The sequence below is a fragment of the Ursus arctos genome, unplaced genomic scaffold, assembly GCF_023065955.2.
Source record: "Ursus arctos isolate Adak ecotype North America unplaced genomic scaffold, UrsArc2.0 scaffold_21, whole genome shotgun sequence".
Lineage (NCBI taxonomy): Eukaryota > Metazoa > Chordata > Mammalia > Carnivora > Ursidae > Ursus > Ursus arctos.
In genome coordinates, this window is record NW_026622886.1 from 43,318,328 (window position 1) to 43,338,403 (window position 20,076).

General features: G+C 42.9%; 1 protein-coding gene across 2 annotated transcripts in view; it reads right to left on the reverse strand.

Annotated features, from left to right (window-relative positions):
• Positions 1–20,076, reverse strand: part of TBC1D30 (TBC1 domain family member 30) — a 79,522-nt gene that overhangs the window by 13,204 nt on the left and 46,242 nt on the right. For both annotated transcript variants that reach the window (XM_026500102.4, XM_026500104.4), the window contains 4 exons: positions 18,833–19,018; positions 12,958–13,126; positions 10,735–10,903; positions 5,730–5,835 (listed from right to left, as the gene is read on the reverse strand). In XM_026500102.4, coding sequence (XP_026355887.2) covers positions 5,730–5,835; positions 10,735–10,903; positions 12,958–13,126; positions 18,833–19,018 — 630 coding nt within the window. The remainder of the gene's footprint in view (positions 1–5,729; positions 5,836–10,734; positions 10,904–12,957; positions 13,127–18,832; positions 19,019–20,076) is intronic.

Consider the following 20,076-nt stretch of genomic DNA (forward strand, 5'->3'; position numbering starts at 1 on the left):
ACCTGAGAAGCTCGAGGTCCCCAACTTCGTAAATCAGAGACTTACAACAGATTCCAAGGAAGACATGTTAGGAATCACCTTAGAGCCAAATATGGTGCGCTAATAGAATCTTAGGGCTAGAAAGGCGTGTGACCATAATTTAGTTCAACTTCCTTCTGCAGTAGAAATTCCCTCTAGAGCATCTCCAACAGATGGTCACAAAGGCACCACTTAAACACTTCCAGTTACGGGCACACATTATTTTGCAGAGCAGACGGCGACAATTTTTGACAGCACTAATTCATCAAACATGATCCTTCTATTGCACAAGCATCCACATCCTTGTAATTTCCACGCCATCACGGATGGAAAAAAGTGAACAGTCCAGGGGCTCCTGGGTAGTTCCGTTGGTTGAGTGTCCGACTCTTGGTTTCAACTCAGGTCATAATCTCGAGGTCCTGGGATCCAGCCCTGTGTCGGACTCCGCGCTCACAGGAGTTTCTTTGGGGTTCTTTCTCTCCCTCTCTTTCTGCCCCTCCCCCCACCTCTCTCTCGTGTACGCATGCTCTCTCTCAAATGAATAAATAAATCTTTAAATAAAGAAAAAAGAGTGAACAGTCCAAGGGCAGATCCCACATCATGGCCCCGGAGCACTCCCCCAGGTAACAATCATTATTGACAAGCACTTTGGCGTAGGCTTTCCCAAGCACCTACAGACCCTTCTAACAACAGCACCTAATTTTTCTCTCTGTTGCCCTCAAAGAAGTCATGAGAGACTTTGTCAAACGTCTTACTGAAATCCATATATACAATTTCACTGGCATCCTCCAAATCTCTTTTCCAGACACTATCAATTTTTTTAAACCAGCCATTGCTAATAAAAAAAAAAAGAGAGAGAGAAAGATGTGATTTACAGAAGGAAAAAACCCAGCAGATTATTATGTGTGTGGCATTGAGAACTGAAAGAACTGGGGAAGACCACCAGGGAGAATCCTTCCACGTCCTCAGCTCAAAAATAAAGACCTTACACGCAGCCTACATTCTTCATCTGGAGCCATTTCAGGTTTGCTGACAGATTTATGGCCCACCATAATTGGATCCCAGCCATTGAATTATTTTTTTTTTAAAGAGTGAATACAGGAAAGAGGGTGCCTTGAAATGACATTCGCCATTTCTCTCTGTAACACCCTATGATGCCAAGGAAAACCAACAAGTCAATTTACGATCCAAACTACCAACGTACACTTAAATAGACATTTATATTTAGATACTGCTGGAAAAAAATCCTACTTCTTTTTTCACGACTGACATGCTTTACAAAAAAACATGAAAACATAGTTGTACAAAATTAGGCTCAGTTCATCTCCACCCAGATGTTTTCCTCAGCAGAAGAAAAGCCATTCAAATGGCATCTCATCAATCAAACCACAGCCTGCATTCTTCCCTCTAGGATTCTCTTAAAGCAGGGGAATGAGGTGGTTCTCTTTTCTCCTAATTCCTAAGATTGGACACTTCTATAGGACAAAAATGGTGTATGTCAACATGTCTTTCCTTTGTTCTGGCAACGTTTAAGTGAAATAAAATATTGCTTTATTTTTCTAAAGGGGAACTAAGCCTTGAGAAAGACATGTTTTGAATAAGGTGGAAGCGGTGTGCTGGGTGGTAGGGGGAAAGTAGCGGGCCAGGAGTGGAGCACTTGGCTCTGGTCCTGGGTCTGCCACAAGACAATCTAAGGAACTGGTCACATGCTCACTCTCTGAAGTGAGAGAATTCAGTTAGTTGATCTTTAAGCTTCTTTCATTTTTCTTTAAAGATTTTATTTATTTATTTGAGAGAGAGAGGGAGAGCGAGAAAGAGAGAGAGAGAGCAAGCGCACAAGCGAGGGGAGGGACAGAGGGAGAAGCAGGCTCCCCGCCGGGCAGGGAACCCAGCGCAACGAGGGGCTGGATCCCAGGACCCTGAGATCATGACCTGAGCTGAAAGTGGACACTTAACCGAATGAGCCACCCAGGTGCCCCTCTAAGCTTCTTTTAAACCACTGTTTCCCTAAGTGTTGTTTAAAAACCACCTGCATCAGAATCACCATGGGCTAAATGCCTGCATTCTAACACACTCCTGAAAGGTTTCTCATACACGGTCAAGTTTGAAAACCACTGCCTCGAGTTCTAATGTTCTATGAGTCTGTGTGTTCACTGAGCAACCAGGTGTATTCTTAACAGTCCTCTAGGTGTTATGAGGATACAGAGTAAAACGAGGCCCTTATCGTTAAGGAACTAACCACTTCATTAGAGAAATAAGATCAACATATTTGAAAAAATGCCAACAAATGTAAAATCATCTCTAATTAGCATTGAGTTGGTTGTTGAAACTCTTACGTGCTGAAGGAACACCAAGGCAGCCTCGTCGGTGAGGGCTGAGATGAGAGAGGCTGTGTGGGGGTGGGGGAGAGAAGGGACTGAGCGGGGTCCAGGTAGGCACACAGCTTTGCACAGAGAGACTGTCAGAGGGACCCACAAGCCCGGGTATGGGCACGAGCAGAGAGGGCCGGGTGGGAACAGAGCTCTGACCAGTGCAGAAGGTTCCGGCTGTAAAGTAGTGGAAACACCTCGCATGGGTAAGGCATGGGGCAGCCAGAATGGACCTCCAACACAACCTGTCTCCAAACAAACCCATCTTCCTCCCCCCATACACTTACGCTCGCCTTCCTAAGCCAGAGACTTGTCAGCTGCCTTTGTCTCCCCATTTCTTTCTCCCTCACCCCATATCCATTTTCTATGGCCAAGTCCTATTGATTTTGCCTTCTAAATATCGTCTCTGCTCCATCCTTGTTTCTCCCCATCACTGCCTCTCACGGGCTCCTGCTGATAGACTTGACCCCTTCAAGTCCTCCCTTCACAGTCTGCCCCTGCCTGCATCTGACAGAAGCCACAACTCAGATCATTTTCCTTCTCTCCTTAGGACCTTTCAGGTCTTCTTTTTCCCTTTCCAAAGGCTCCACAGAATCCCTAGAATTCCAGCAAGCACGATTTCACAACCACTGACCTAAAAAGTCAAATCCAATCCTTACCACGGGTTGTAGTCTTCCATACCTACCCCAAATACCAAACTCCTTGTAGTCTCCATCACACACACACAGTTTTCCACTGCTATGCCCTTGCTCATGCCACTCCCATAACCATGAATCCCCTTCCTGCTCTCCACCACTGCCTCCAACACACACACACACACACACACACACACACAATCTCACGTGTGCAGGCACCCATGTGCATACACACACACACACACAGAGCCTGACCAACGCCATCCTTAAAGGTAAAACCAGACATTATCTTCCTCAAGGAAGTCTTTTGACAGCTAGAAATGCTCAAAAATATTTGGAGAAGTTAATATAGGGCCTAGAAAATAGGCTGAAGCATCTTATTTACTGCAGTTAATAACAAGAAAACACTGAAGGCGTTATGAAGAACAGAGAAATGACCCAAGCAGTGCGGACGATCGCTCTGGCAGCAAAATGCCAACTGCATTAGAGCAAAGGGAATCTAGAAGGAGGGCCGCCATCTGTGAGTGTTGTTTAATCCAGCAAACATTTATTGAAAAAGAGTCGGCAGGGAACTAATCGCAGACTCTCAACAGGTGTTTGCTTAATGAAGTAATAAATTTATTGAGCAGCTCTAGTAAAAGCCAAAGTGCTAAGTGTTTACGAGCAAAGCACAGTCTCTGTCCTCGAGGAGTTTAAAAATATCACTAAGGAAATAAGATGGTCTTCAGTCAAGGTCAAATGTGATGAAGGCTCACAAGAGAGGAACAAAGAAAATGCCATGGTGATTCAGAGAAATGGGAGATGATTTTCGTTGAGATTATCAAAGAATGTTCCACAAAGGAGATGGTATGCGCACTAGAACTTTTCAGGAGGAGGCAGGCCTTGAACATGTGGAGGCAGAAGGGAAAGACTGAGCCGAGGGGGCACAGGGACAGAGGAGGCATATTCCCAGGGATTTCAGGGAGCGTGGAAGACAGCCTGACTTGACTAGACTAAGTCAAGGGTACAAAACGGAGCAGCATGGCTGGAAAGACACGTTAACGCCAGACAGTCAACAGCACTGGATGGTAAGCTGAGAAATCCACGCTCCATTTTGTACGCAGTACATCAAAGGAGCTATTGGAGTTTCGTGAGTGAGGGAGAAAGGACGACACACCAGAGTCCTGCCTTGGGCATATGATTCAGGCAGTTGTGTGGGACGTAGGGGATCTCATACGTGGAAAATGCCAAGAATGGACCTCGCACCCAGAGCCACGTTCAGTAAAAGGTACTTCCCTCTGAGTGAGGATGAGCAATGATGCAGCAATGGCCCTGGGATACGTGAGAAGAGTCGGGATCAGAGCATCGATGTCAGCGTCGACAGAACCCTTCCTCCTCTGAGACAGGAAAGAAGGAAGAAGAGATGAGAATGCAAAGAAAAGTTGAAATGAGAAATACAAATGTTCAAGGAAGTTCTATCAGGTGGCCAACATTCTCAATGAGTCAGGTAGCTGTCTGCTAAAAATCAGGGATTCTGAGAAGGAGCTGGAGATGCCAGGAAATGAGCAAAGGAATAGAAATTCCCCCACTTCTCCAGCCCTAAGTCAGGGTCTGAGCCTTCGTGTACCAATCTGTTGACTGGGCCCAGCACCCAAACATGACCTCACACATGGAACCCAACATAAGGGTAAAAGCTAAAACCCAGAAAAAGGAGAGAGAAATCACAGAGAAAGAAGGAAATAAGGCCCAAAGACAACCTTGGACAAGACCCATGGTTGGTTAGTGGGCAAGAGAAACAACCAGGAAGAGAAGCAGCAGCAGTCAGAAGCATCAGAGGAAAATAAGGGTAAAATTATATTACACAACCTAATGGAAGAGAGAATGTTAAGAAATTTGCTATCTTTTCTATACTCACTATCAATTTTAATGCCTTCATGAATATAATACTGAGATATAATAACATGCCAGAAAGTAACAAAACCCTTCAAGTCTTTCATATTGAAACTTAACGATTAAGACATAGATCTCACTGTCCTGGGATGGAGTCCACATCGGGCTCCCTGCTCAGCAAGGAGTCTGCTTCTCCCTCTCCCTCGGCCCCTCCCCCCACACTGTGCTCTCTCAAATAAATTAAATCTTTAATAAAAATACATAATAACATGAGTAGAAAATATAGGTAAGACAAACCAAAATGCTGATTAGACTAATCTCCTTTTTATCCTCAATAATTTCTCCCACAAAATAATTATGTTGCCCCACAAGTCTCCCTTTAAAAGGTTAAAAATCAGATTCATGGGTGCCTGAATTTGCCTCAGTCAGTTGAGCATCTGACTCTTGATTTCAGCTCAGATCATGGAATCGAGCCCCACGGTAGGTGCTCTGTTCAGTGGGGAGTCTGTTTGAGGATTCTCTTCCTCTGCCCCTCCCCCTGCACACTCTTTTTCTCTCTCTCTTTCTCTCTCGAAGAAATAAATAAATCTAAAAAAAAAAATCAGATTCGGAAGTTTTGGGGGTTTTTTTTGGAGGCTGGACTTTTAAGCAACACAGCTTGAATGAAGCATAACAAATATCCATGATTCATGTCTTTCTTCCTCTTGTGACATAGTTACATTCTGATCAAATTACATATAGACTCCTGGTCAAATGAAAAACTAAATCTGAGGGCTGACCAAACATATTTCCCTGAGTTCCCTGAGTTCCCTGAGGTGGGGCCGTGGGGCCCACTCACCTGCATGAGTTCGTGGCTTTCCAGAAGGTCGTTCTCTAGCATCTCCTGGGTGAGGCGCCCCATGGTGCTGTAGAATTCATCTGCTGTCTCACAGCATTCTATCTGCCTGAAGAACAGAAGAAGAAAATGTTCAGGACCCCATGCTGGTTATCAGGTATATACTGCAGGTGCAACCGGATGTTGCCTCTTGCCATCGAAGTCAGCATCAACAAAAATCACAATCCTCGGCCATCAACAAAAATCACAATCCTGGGCACTTGCCCATGGCCTCGTCACAGTTTGCATGTCCTGGCTTGCAATTCTCTGCTATTCCCAAATAAACCCATTTTTGCTGATTTTTTTTTTTTTTTAATCACAACCCTGGTACAGAGTTTGCCCAAAAAATACCAAAGGCGGCTTAGAGGTACTTATTACAGAATGAGTTCCTATCGTTCCTATCTGGTCGCCAGCCTCACAGCCCCACCTGTGGCATCTTTATTATTTTCACGTGACACCGTCTACACACCCCAATGCCCACCACCAATCAGAACTAATAACCACAAAATTGAGTACTGAAGAACAATTACCCCCTGCAGGGAGTCTGGGGCTCTTCATCTGCAAAATGGTGCTATCACTGATAGACTGAAACCAAACCACAGTAGAAGTGAAACATGAGAAATGCAAGAACAAGAACTTTTCTGCATATTTCATCATCCACAGGACGCTTTCACAGACAGAAATGTTTCCGTTCTTCTCCGGGCACCGCAGTCAGCCGGAGATTACACCCTGCTCCTTGCATTTGGTTCTACGTGTAAATAAAGAAATCTGTCACCTGGCAACCTATAAGGCAGGTTAGACTTTCATCCTTCTTCTAGAGGGGGGGAAAAAAAGGAACGGTCTAAAGCAAAAGAGCTCTTTCCGCCCACGGGTCCTGTCCCTCTGCTTTAATAAAAACAACTTTTTTGGCACAGAAAAATAAATAAATAAATATTAAAAAATAAAGCAAAAGTCCTGTGTGTTTGTTTTATCTATTACAACGTTCTTTGTACAGTAGGATGATTGTATTTGCCCACCGACCATAAGACGTACATTTTGACATATACTAATGTCAGGGAATTTCCACGGGGCCACCCCAAAAAAACATGATGATGGAAAAACTTCAGGTTCTGGAGAGCTCTTCAATCCCATTGCCATTAAATGAAATAGACTGTTGAAGTGCTATTAGAAAACTACAGAGTAGCATGTGGCCATAATTGAAAAAGTGGTTAAGTTTACCCTGGAGGGTAAGGAAGGGAAATCACACTTCAGATGAGTTCTGAAAAATATTCTCCAGGCTGACAAGGAAGAAAAAGCTTTCCAAAGACGTACAGGCCAAAGACGGCAGGCCCTTTCCGGGCCCTGCAAGGAGCTCCACGCAACCAAAGGTGGCCAGGAAGCCCGCATGGCCAGAGGGCAACAGCGAGAGCAGAGGGCACAGGGCTGCAGACAGCAGATGGCAACGGGGTCACGTGCCAGCTGAGCCTCTTCAGGGCAAAAGCCCCTCAAAGGCACTTCCCAGGGAGTGTGGGAACAGATGTGCCCTCGGCAAGGTTGGCTGGAGGTCGCACGGCAAGTGTAGGATTTGCCAGGGAGACCGGGGCAGAAACACCGCGCTAGGCCGGGAGGAGGTATGAGGGAGCAAGCCAACGCAGAGCGTCAGACGAGAAAGGATATGTGAGAGACGCGGGGGAAGGCGCGCTGAGAGTCCACAGCTTACGTATTCCCAAAGCACCCGTGGTGTGAATGAGAAGAAGAAATGCCAACTTGCAGGAGTAAGGGGAATGGAGAGGTCCCATGGATCTGTTGTTCATAATTTTTCCAGTGGAAAGTTTGTGGGTAGGAATACGGGCACTGGAGTCAGAAAGATCCAGGATTAAGTCCCAGCTCTGCGACTAATGAGATATGTGACCAGGACCTGGTCAACTCACCCTCCTGGGGTAGCTTTCGCACTTGGTAAGGCAGGAGAAGAATCCTACCTACTTCCCAGGGTTATGCGGAGACCCAAATGAGACCATGTGTTTAAGCTGCCTGACATAATGAAGGCACTGTAGGCGCTTAGGAACGTGTGTTGGCTGCCCTTCCTTTTGCTTAACAGGCGGCATGCTCAAAAAATGTAGAAGTGTAGTGAGCAAAGACACAGAAACACTTAAAGTCCCACCAGTGTGATTCCCTATACCCCCTGAACTTCATAAACAATACCTGCTTAGTGTCAGTAGATTCACATTATTAAAGTGCAGATTCTAGGGGCGCCTGGCTGGGTCAGTCAGTGGTAGACCATGCGACTCTGGATCTCGGGGTTGTGGGTTCGAGCCCCATGTTAGTTGTAGAGATTACTTAAAAATAAAATCTCAAGTTTAAAAAAAAAAAAAGTGCAGGTCCTTGAGCCAGGGTATCTGGGTTCAAAATCAGGCCCTTCCACTTACTGAGTGACCTTGGGCAATTCACTTAACTTCTCTGTGTCAGTTCCCACGTCTGTAAAATGGGGGTGAGAACAGTACCTACCTCATAAAATGATGGTGAGGATTAAATGAGTTAGTTTCACTTCTAGAGTGCTTAGAGCAATGCTGGTCCACAGTGTGACATCCCTGGGAGGACCAGATGAATAAATTCCGATCCTACACATAATGGATAGTGGGGAGTAAAACCAGAATCTCTTCTTTTCCTCCTGCCCCATAACTATAAGAACTAACACAAAGGCGACTCTAATGGACTCAGCACACAGTAAAGTGCTACACTATTTTAATCCCATGAACTAGTTACCGGGTGACCGTACTATCCCACCCACAGACACTAGCAAAGTTCAAAGAGTTTCAGGCATAGAGTAGGTTGGAAATGTAGGACTGAAGAAAGATCTAGATATTGGCGGGAAATGAAAAGATAAGTAAACAGCGCACCAAAACCTTCTCATTTATTTGCCCAGCTGAAAAGCAGTGTACCATAAAACAAAAGCAAAGGAGATAGCTGTGTGATGTTTCAAAATACTTATACACAATAATGATCTTTCTAAATCCCTGAATTGATAGTTGGTGGAGCTTTCTTGCAAAAAGTATGAAATTACTGCAAGTCTCCCAGGAAACAACTTATCATAAATAAAAAGGCTAGTTAAAAGGTTTTTGAAACAAAACACTGGCAGTGATTTATTAGTTTTCTGACATGTTGTCTATGAGTACCCACTCAAGTCGTTTATAGCTCTAGGAAAGAAACATCAAAAACTTTTCTGCATCGTAACTATAACAATTTCATCTTAATGTCCCCTCCATTACCCAAAAGGTAGAATTTCAACATAATAGTCATAATATATTAGAGATGGGTGAAAATACCCTCCTTTTTGCAGTTCTACTACTGGTAACAAATGTAAGTAACATCTGTGTGGTAATATGTTTGGTAGTAATAGATTTCATCACAGAATTAATTCTTGATGAAAGGAAAGAAGTTCCATGTGTTCTACTATTTTTTTATTTATTTTAATTTTTTTTATTATATTATGTTAGTCACCATACAGTACATCCCTGGTTTTTGATGTAAAGTTCGATGATTCATTAGTTGCGTATAACACCCAGTGCACCATGCAATACGTGCCCTCCTTACTACCCATCACCGGTCTATCCCATTCCCCCACCCCCTCCCCTCTGAGGCCCCCAGTTTGTTTCTCAGAGTCCATAGTCTCTCATGTTTCATTCCCCCTTCTGATTACCCCCCCTTTCTTTATCCCTTTCTTCCCCTACTGATCATCCTAGTTCTTATGTTCCATAGATGAGAGAAATCATATGATAGTTGTCTTTCTCTGCTTGACTTATTTCACTTAGCATTATCTCCTCCAGTGCCGTCCATGTTGCAGCAAATGTTGAGAACTCGTTCTTTCCGATAGCTGAGTAATATTCCATTGTACATATGGACCACAACTTCTTAATCCAGTCATCTGTTGAAGAGCATCTCGGCTCCTTCCACGATTTAGCTATTGTGGACAATGCTGCTATGAACGTTGGGGTGCATATGGCCCTTCTCTTCACTACGTCTGTATCTCTGGGGGTAAACACCCAGTAGTGCAATGGCTGGGTCATAGGGTAGCTCAATTTTTAACTTTTTAAGGGACCTCCACACTGTTTTCCAGAGTGGCTGTACCAACTTGCATTCCCACCGAAAATGTAGGAGGGATCCCCTTTCTCCACATCCTCTCCAGCAATTGTTGTTTCTTGCCTTGTCAATTTTTGCCATTCTAACTGGCGTAAGGTGGTATCTCAGTGTGGTTTTGATTTGAATTTCCCTGATGGCTAATGATTTTGAACATTTTTTCATGTGTCTCTTAGTTAATTATTCCCTGCATATTCTCAGACCACAACGCTCTGAAATTGGAACTCAACCACAAGGAAAAATTTGGAAGAAACTCAGATACTATTTTTTTAAGTAGGATCCACACCCAAAGTGGGGCTTGAGCTCACAACCCTGCGATGGAGAGTAGCACGGTCTACCAACTAAACCAGCTAGGTGCCCTTTGTGTTTTCCACTACTGACTATGTATTAAGCACCAGAGACACCTTGTACATATTATCTCATTTAATTTTATCATGACCCTGAAGGGCAGAACTAAATAAAGACTAAGGATTCAAAAATCATCCAAGAATGTTAATCAACAAACCCAGCTACTCCTCTCCAATCTTCCTCTTCTCCGTTCCTCTCCTTCCCCTACTTCTCAACTAGAGTTCAGGGACAGGCTGCAGAGTAAACCAGCCAGAACACTAGGACTTAGGAGAAGGAGATCTACAGACCTGGAAAAGTCTGCCCCCTTCCCCTAAATAGATTCTATTTTCCCCCCCAACAATCAAGAATCAGCCAACTAAGATTTCAGGGGGCTAAAGCAATTCGACAAAGTTCCCAACTTTCTCTTTTGCTCCTACTTAAATAGAGATGCTTTGCACGTTAGAGCACAACATTGCGTAAGCCCCCCCCCCCACAGAACAGAACAGAACAGAACGGGGCAATCACTTACTCCCCCAATTTTGCCCAGATGGCCAGCGACACTCTCAAGATGATTTCCGAACCTTCGAAGAAGACTGAATCCCAGATCTTTAAGACCGTATGGTTAGGGAGGCATGTAGCAAAGAGAGTCAGAAACCACTGCATCGTGAAGACATTCGTAAGGGGGGGCTCGTATCCACCTAAAATAAAAAAAAAACACTCTGTGTTTCCTCAGAATAGATGCTTCGCAAAATATAAAATTAGCCTTGTTCAATCATCCATGTCCACCAAATATGTTACATTTCCTGACTAATTTCTTTTGATCTCTAAATTCAGGTTCTTTCCTCCTTTTTCTCCTTCCTCTTTTTGGAAGAACAGAGGTGTGTTTAATAAAAATCTCAAGAGATTTCCACAAATTCTTTATGATATTTCAGAAATCTTTTTTGAAAAGATTTTATTTAGTTATTTCACAGAGAGAGAGAAAGAGAACGCACAAGCGGGGGGGGGGGAGGGGGCAGCAGAGGGAGAGGGAGAAGCAGGCTTCCTGCTAAGCAGGGAGCCCAATGTGGGGCTGGATCCCAGGACCCTGGGATCATGACCTGAGCCAAAGGCAGATGCTTAACTGACTGAGCCATCCAGGGGCCCCGATATTTCAGAAATCTTAACCGAAAACTTAATTTGGCTCTACCTATTGTGGGGTGCTGAAAATTAAGGAGAATATTCTCCTCACCAAAAAACAGGATAGAAAGAAAGGATTTTAAGCCTCTTAAAAGCAGAATCCAATTTTCAAAACCTCATAAAGCCCACTTTTATTCAAATGCTCCTGATAAAAACATAGCTCATTACAAAATTATTTGTCTACTTCTTAAATTACGCACAGCTCTCAGATCACAGTGGAATTAAACTAGAAATCAGTAACAGGAAGAGAGCTGGAAAAGCCCAGAGTATCTGGAGATTAAACAACATGAAATTTTAAAATATTGTGAACTAAACTATACACAGCTCACACTGAAGTTTCTGAGTTCACCAAAAACACAGAGCTCCTTTCTACTTCCCAGGATGACATTAAGTATGTAGTTTATGAAACATAAAAATGTACATATTTAAACTGATCCTCCGTCCAAATTAGTCAGACTATGCATTTACCCAAGGATAAGCCAAAAGAGCTCTATTCTCCTGCACTCATTTTCTCTTCTTCCACAAGAACAAAGGAGCATCTTTGTTCAGAGACTTACAATCTGAGGGCAATGCTTACGGGCAAGTGCAGAAGGTGGAACCCAGGAAAGCATGTCTGACGTGGGACAGGCAGTCTATCTGAAGTATTATGAAATTCCCACAGGTGCACAAGGACACTGCAGAGCCAGATTAAATGAGATTATTCAAATGGCTGAAAAGGAAATGCTGAGAGACACCCGGGCACCACTAAAATTTCCAGTGTCCTGTAATCACAGGTTAGGTCCTCACATCCTTTCATATCTTCCCAGATTTAAATGCACGGGTGGGGAACTGGTTACCGTTTACAGGAAACACAACAAACTTCATTGTTCTTCCCGGTACCCTGCACACTGCCAGGGAAGTGCAGGCAGTGGGTACAACCACAGCCGCGAGCTCGGGCGCTTCAGAAAGCTGGGCGATGCCCACCAGACAGCAGCGACTCCATCCCGGCCTCAACCCGGGGCCTCCCTGCAAGGCTCAGATGCTACCTGGAGGTCCTGGGGAGCTCATTCACCTCTAGTAAATCTAAATACTCTTACCACGGAGAGATAAAAGGAGCACTGAATATTTTAATCCAAAAGACTGGTGGTTTATCTCCCAAAACTTAAGGAAGATACATATTCCTCTCTCCATAGGCTCCATGGTTCAGGCAAACCCAGTCTTTTTGTAAATTGTACCATCCTCGGCTTGAAACAACTCCTATGGCTTGGTGCCAGCTGAGAGCAGCTCAACTGGATGGTAAGACACGGACTGCACTCTTCATCTAGAGTGCGATACAACATTTTAGGTGTTGAGCCGGTAGTGGTAAAGTATTCGGTTCTTGACGGATTTCCTAACCAGGACCAGTCGGAGGTTCAACGTGTGGCCCTGTGATTTTTTCAGTTGTGTTTCTGTTCTCTAGCCATCTAGTTCACCGCACCAAACGCTCACTAACAGAAATACCTGAAAACAAGTATTTCCGCTCAAGGTTTAGGCTCAGGTTGTAGAATCGGGGAAGTAAAATATTTTCAAAGGTATCACAGCACTGAGTCATCACTACCTCCACTTTCCTTGTTTGCTGTTCTCTGAAGAGTATCCAGGTGCTGAGATAATTCGGGGAGCTTCAGTCTCAAGAGATCTCTGAAGACCGCCATATCCACAGACAAAGCCCGGAGATTATTGACAAAATAGCTCTCGGGAAGTACCTTATCAATAAGGTAAATCATAATCTGAAGAAAAAAATAAAGAGTAAGATTGCTTCCTAAAACTAGAATCCCAATATGTCCCAAATAGAAGGAACATATTCAAAAATGCAGTTAGCCAAAGCACACCAACCTTCCAATGTGTCAATACCGAATATTCTGGAATTTCAAGGTTCATCTCCATGCTGGGTAAGGAGCGAGTGGCATAATGATTAAGTAACTCAGACCCACAGCCCACTGCTGTCTAAAGTTTCTAGATGGGCCACTAGACCTGAGCTCACCCCCCTAAGGAGCTGTGCTGGTACAACCCTCAGCCTCACTCAGAAGTGATGGAGCCCATGCACCACCAGCAGCCAGCAGGAATCCCAATACTGGCTCCCTGATGTCAGCACAGTTTCACAACCTTCATATGAAAACCAAGAGCTGAGCCATCATAACTCCCCCCGCCCCCACAGTGAAAGCAAGTCTCGAGATACACTCAGCATCAACCCGGTTATTAGAACTCAGAGTGGCCTTTAGCCCACTTTCCTCTCCCAGGAGAATGCAACAAGGGTTTTGTTTGAACATATGGTACTTTCAAAATCTGGATTTATTTCATAAGATTGCCTCACCAGTTCTTGAAATTACTACTTTCATTCTTACTTTTCTATTTGTGTTACCTTTGTTAAGATGTCAAGAACCAGCAGAATGACCCAGCAAAATGCAAGAGTTCTATATGCCAATCTCTGGTCCTTCCCCTGTCAGCTCATATCCTCTGTTGTGCTCCTTCTCCCTAGACCACTCACTCCCCAGAGTGCAGGAAAAACACAATTATAAGAATAAAATCATAGCTGACCCTATATCATGGTCTCACATTTTAATTTTCAGTCTAACATGAAACTCTATTTTCCAAGAAAATTCTCTCCCAGACCTGACAAGGGCCCATCTTTCCCTCATCTCTGGCTTGTAATTTCTACTTTTTAGGGTCATTGTTTCGACTAAGTCAATAAGGACTGGGCCATACTCTTTTTTTTTTTTTTTAAGATTGTATTTATTTATGTGACAGAGAGACAGCCAGTGAGAGAGGGAACACAGCAGGGGGAGTGGGAGAGGAAGAAGCAGGCTCCCAACGGAGGAGCCCGATGTGGGATTCGATCCCGGAACACCAGGATCACGCCCTGAGCTGAAGGCAGACGCTTTAACGACTGCGCTACCCAGGCACCCCAGGACTGGGCCATACTCTTGAGAGGGTCCCTCTGAGACCTTTATTATAAGAGTGGGTAGGTGGAGCTTAGCAATAAAGGGAGTACAGTATATTCAATCTGTGTGGAGGAAGGAGGTCTTGGAGAGACTGGGGCCAGTTGCTGGGGAGTGCAGATGTCCAGCACAGCAGACTGCCCTCTCTGAGTAAGGACAAGAGGGATGTTACAGGATCACAAAGGCAATATTTAAAGGGAATGGTCTACTGCTGCACTTTTTATCTAAGGATATAATACTAAGAGAGATACTTCAGCTTTTCTGAGCTCTCAAAATTACATGAAACAAGAAAAACAAAAATAAATGTTCAATTATCATAGTAATTCCTGTGACACATTGAAATTCTCTGTCCAAAGGCATCTCAAACTCTGATGCAGGACACCAGAGACAGCTCTGTGTAATGTTAGGTACGTCACTCCACCCACTAATCTATTTCGAAGACCACACATTAGACCTTTTTAAAAAAATTAGGATAAATAATGGCAATAGTGCAAAAAGAGTCTCTTCAACAAATGGTGCTGGAACAATTGGACATCCACATGTCAAAAAATAAATCTAGACACAAACCTTACACCTTTCACAAAAAATTGACTCAAAAGAGATCACAGACGTAAATGTTAAATGCGAAACGATAAATCTCTTAGAAGATAACATAGGCCAGATGACCTTGGGTATGGTGATGACCTTTTAGATGCCAAGAGCAAGGACACGATACATGGAAGAAATCACTGGTAAGCTAGATTGCTTCAAAATTAAAGAACTTCGGTTTTGCGAATGATAACTTCAAGAGAATGAGGACAAGCCACAGACTGGGAGAAAATATTTGTGAAAGACCTATCTGATAAAAGACTGTTATCCAAAATACACAAAGAACTCTTAAAACTCAAAATAAAACGATGTGACTAAAAATGGACCAAACACTCTAACAGGTACTTCGCCAAAGACGTATTCAGATGGGATATAAGCTTATGAAAAGATGCTTCACATCATATGTCCTCAGGGAAATTCAAATTAAGACGAGATACCACCGCTTGCAATGATTAGCATGGCCGAAATGTGGAATGCTCCCAACACCCAATGCTGACAAGGGCGTGGAGTACCGGGAACTCGCACACATCGCTGGTGGGAATGCAAAATGGTACAGCCACTTTGGAAGACAGTTTGGTGGTGTCTTACAAAACTAAATATACTCTTACCATATGATCCAGCGATCACACTCACTGGTATTTACCCAAAGGAGCTGAAAACTCACATCCACACAAAACCTGCACACAGATGTGTATACCAGCTTTATTCATATTTGCCAAAACTTGGAAGCAACAGAGACGTCCTTCAGCAGGTGAATGGATAAACACACTAGGCATATCCCGACAGTGGAGTATTATTCAGCACTAAAAATAAATCAGCCACCGGGGGCGCCTGGGTAGCGCAGTCGTTAAAGCGTCTGCCTTCAGCTCAGGGCGTGATCCCGGCGTACCGGGATCGAGTCCCACATTGGGCTCCTCCGCTGGGAGCCTGCTTCTTCCTCTCCCACTCCCCCTGCTGTGTTCCCTCTCTCGCTGGCTGTCTCTCTGTCACATAAATAAATAAAATCTTTTAAAAAAATAAATAAATAAAAAATAAATAAATAAATGAGCCACCAAGCCACGGAAAGACACGAAGGAACCTTAAATGCATATTACAAAGTGGAAGAAGCCAACCTGAAAAGGCTACACATACCGTATGATTCCAACTATATGACATTCTGGATACAGCAAGACTGTAGAGATGGTAAAAAGAGCAGAGGTTGCGGGAGGGTGGGGGGATGAACAGGCAGAACACAGAGGATTGTCAGGGCAGTAAACATCCTCCGTATGAATATTACAACAATAAAGACAGGTCATTAAACATTTGTCTAACCCACAGAATGTACAACACCAAGGGTGAATCCCAATGTAAACTCTGCACTTTAGGTGATCACGACATGTTGACAGAGGTTCATGACAGAGGTTCATGGATTGTAACAAATGTACCCTTGGTGGGGGATGTTGATGGTGGCGGAGGCGGTACGCGCGTGGGGGCAGGAGGCATATGGAAAATCTCTGTACCTTCCTCTCAATCTTGCTGTGAAACTGCTCTAAAAAAAATTACGTATTTTTTTAAAGTAAATAATGAAGGAGCTTCAACGTTTTCACAAATAGTTAAAAACAGTTACTAACGAAAACCAGTAGGTGCTGAAAAGCACTCAAAATGGTTTGCCTACATCTCAAATAACTATATATCTGCCTAATAATTAAAATTTGCAGGGGCCAAAATAGCTGCTGAAAAAGACTGACCCCCAATATCTTCCTTTGCATCTGAAGTGATTCCTCGTGAATCTAACCTTCCTCTGCGTATTTAATGTCTAACCACAAGATTCCGAAATGATGATGATGATGTCATTTCATTTCATGAGTTCATTTTCTTAGAGGCCGAAATATAAATATTCTGTTCCTCAGTTTTCTCTCATCCATCTTTTTTATGTGAATTTTTAGTTTCTCAAGGAGTTTTTTTCATGATTTGATTGGCATGTATGTCCCCTCCCCCAGACTTCTCCACCTCACCCCCTAACCTGAACTGCTTATTCCAACCTTTCAACGGAAGAGTTCTCATTTTATAGTCATGGAAATTACCTCTGAAAAGAAAAAATCGACTAAAGCTGATAGACTGAGTTTAAAAAAAAAAAAAAAAAGGCTTAATAAAAAATGTTTTAAACTCATGTATTTGATTTGTCACTGGCTCCCCCTCCCCCACTTATTTGATGAACAAGTAGTTTCAGAGCTGTTTCCTTAAGTACAAGAATGGAAAAAATGAAAGGGTGAATACAGATTTAGACTAGGTCGGGCTGGGTTTATAATTAATTCCACCATGATGCATATAAAACCAGGAGGAACATTTGTTTGTTTTTCCATATGACATTAGTCAGTGACTGGGAAGATCACTAAGGTATTTACCACAATCAAATACAAGGCTGGGGTTGGGGGAGGCTCTTGAATACAAAGAGTAAGTATCCAGCCCATCCATCACAAAGCAATGCAACCAATAGCAGTTTGAGAGCTCAAATATGAATTAGCAACCCCATATTGCCCCCAAGCTAATAAGGAAGTAGCCATTATGTGCATGTTAAATGCTTCATTTCTCATAAAGATTCTTTCTGGTGACTCCCAGACTCACATTCCAATTTATAAGCTTAAATTGCTTGTAACCTATCTCAGAGTGTTTCCAGAAAGTTTTTTACTAATAAAGCTTCCAGGCATTGAAGATTAAAAGATAATAAAATATAATTCACTTCCATAACCTTTCTCCATGCAAATAGCTTCCATCATACACTCACTCCATCCATTATACACTCACTCCCAACTTACCTCCTCCATACCTCCCCCCATCTATGAAATAGTAAAGCAACCCAATAAGAAGATCCAACCAAAATTAAACATAACTTGTGGAGTAGGCAGTTTCTAACATGACACCTGTGACTTCCACCTCTTGGTAGTCACATCCTTACATAAGCCCTTCCCCTTGAGTAAGAGCTGGACCTAGTGACTGGCTTCCAATGAATAGAATATGGCAAAAATGATGGAATGTAACTTCTGGTACTCAGCTACAAAACTGCAACTTAATCTCTCCTACCTTGCTCACTCTCTTTTACTCTCTTAATCACTCTGAGCAATGCCAGCCACCTTGTTGTAAGATGGAGACATGGCAAAGAACTAAAAAAGGTCTCCAGCCAACAGCCAGCCAGGAACTTAGGCCCTCGGCCCAGCCACCTGTGACGAATTAAATCTTGCCAACAACCACATGAACTTGGAAGCGAATGCTGTCTCCACCTGAGCCTTCAGATGAAGCTGCAGTCCCAGCCAGCAGTTTGGATGCCACAATGATACGACTTTGAGCCAGCTACGGTGCACCCAGATTCCTGACTCAAAGAAACTGTGAGGTAAATCATGTTTGCTATTTTAAGTGGCTAATTTGTTACGAGCCATGAAAAATTAATACAATTCATATTCAACTTGCTTTAAAAATGTGATGTTTTGGGGCGCCTGGATGGCGCAGCGGTTAAGCGTCTGCCTTCGGCTCAGGGCGTGATCCTGGCGTTATGGGATCAAGCCTCACATCAGGCTCCTCCGCTAGGAGCCTGCTTCTTCCTCTCCCACTCCCCCTGCTTGTGTTCCCTCTCTCGCTGGCTGTCTCTATCTCTGTCGAATAAATAAATAAAATCTTTAAAAAAAATAAAAATAAAAATAAAAATGTGATGTTTTATATGTGGGACCAAAAACATAATTATTCTCCTCACATTTGGCCGCTACAGGAGTCTGTCACTTGACCTGGCTTTACCGTGGGGGAAATGGTCATTAGGGGTCATTACAAAGGTGCAGCAAACATCTTGGAAGGGGGGTGGGACATCAGGGAGGAGGAATTACAGTTCCAGTATTTCACTCTCAGAAGAATTTCAATTGCCCTTCAAAGTCTCATACTCACTTTCAGTGCATCCCCTTCATTGCCTTCCACTACTTCCAGAATTAGAGCAGCCAGGATGTTAAAGCCTTGGCAGTACCCAACATTCTTGTTCCATCGGGCGTAGGCCAACAGGACCCGTTTTAACACAACCCTGTCCTGCTCAGCCTCCTGGCCACAGTAAGAGCTGCAGCCTGTGCGGTGAAGATCCTGCAGGAGGCAAACATGGTTTTTTAAAATGGCTCCTTATAGTCGCTCCAAAAAAATGCTTTTAGTTATAACTTTGCCTCAGCATTATTATCAACATGGATTTTAGTTTTTAAAAATGTTATACACCTGAGCCAAAACAATTTTTTAAATTTTTTCTTAATGTTTTCTAATAGGCTAAGATACATTTTTTTCCCAGTTTTATTGAGATATAGTTGACTTAGAACATCGTCAAGAGGCATTTCAGTCAGGCAACTTTTCTAACCTTCTTTATAATTTCCTGTCAAAATTTAAAGTGTTTCCAGAATTAACACAAAAGTGATTCAGGATCAACAAAAATTACATTACCTGTCTATATAAATTGACAGTTTCTTTTAATACTATGTCTCAGATAAAGCGAGTCATTTCAACACATGTAGGACAGATGTTAACATTATTCCTTTCTCTGAAACACGATGTGATATTCAGCTATCAAAACTCTAAATAAGATTAAGGAGCAAAATCAAAATAGCAAATATGCAATCTGACTGGAGAGAGACAGGAAAGCCATTCTGTACAAGACAGAAAAATCTATCAGAATTGTTTTATAAATTTGTATAAAACATACAGAAACATCTGTCACACTTTAATATTTAATGAGGACAATATATATCATTTAATAACTCAGCAGAGACTATGGTTTTCAGGAGCTAGTGTCATTTTTACTGACACAGCAGTCACTTCAAGGAGAAAAATGAAAGATCCTCTTAATAACATGATTGTTATAAAATGTATACGACCTTAACTCACAATTTAAAAGAAAGAAAACATTTCAAATACGGAATACTTCATCTCTGAGAAACATTCTGAAATCCTGAATAAACAGCTGAAATGCGGACAGTGCCCAGGCTTTTAAAACATACAAAATAGAATTTCATCATTGTTTTTAACATCTGTCTGAAACAGACCAAGTTAGACCACAAAGTAGCTCCTTTCAGTTAGTACTTCTTCAAGAAAAAAGTATCTTCAAATCTGTCAAAACCTTAGCCAAATTCTGGTGGCCAAAATGTATATGAGACAAC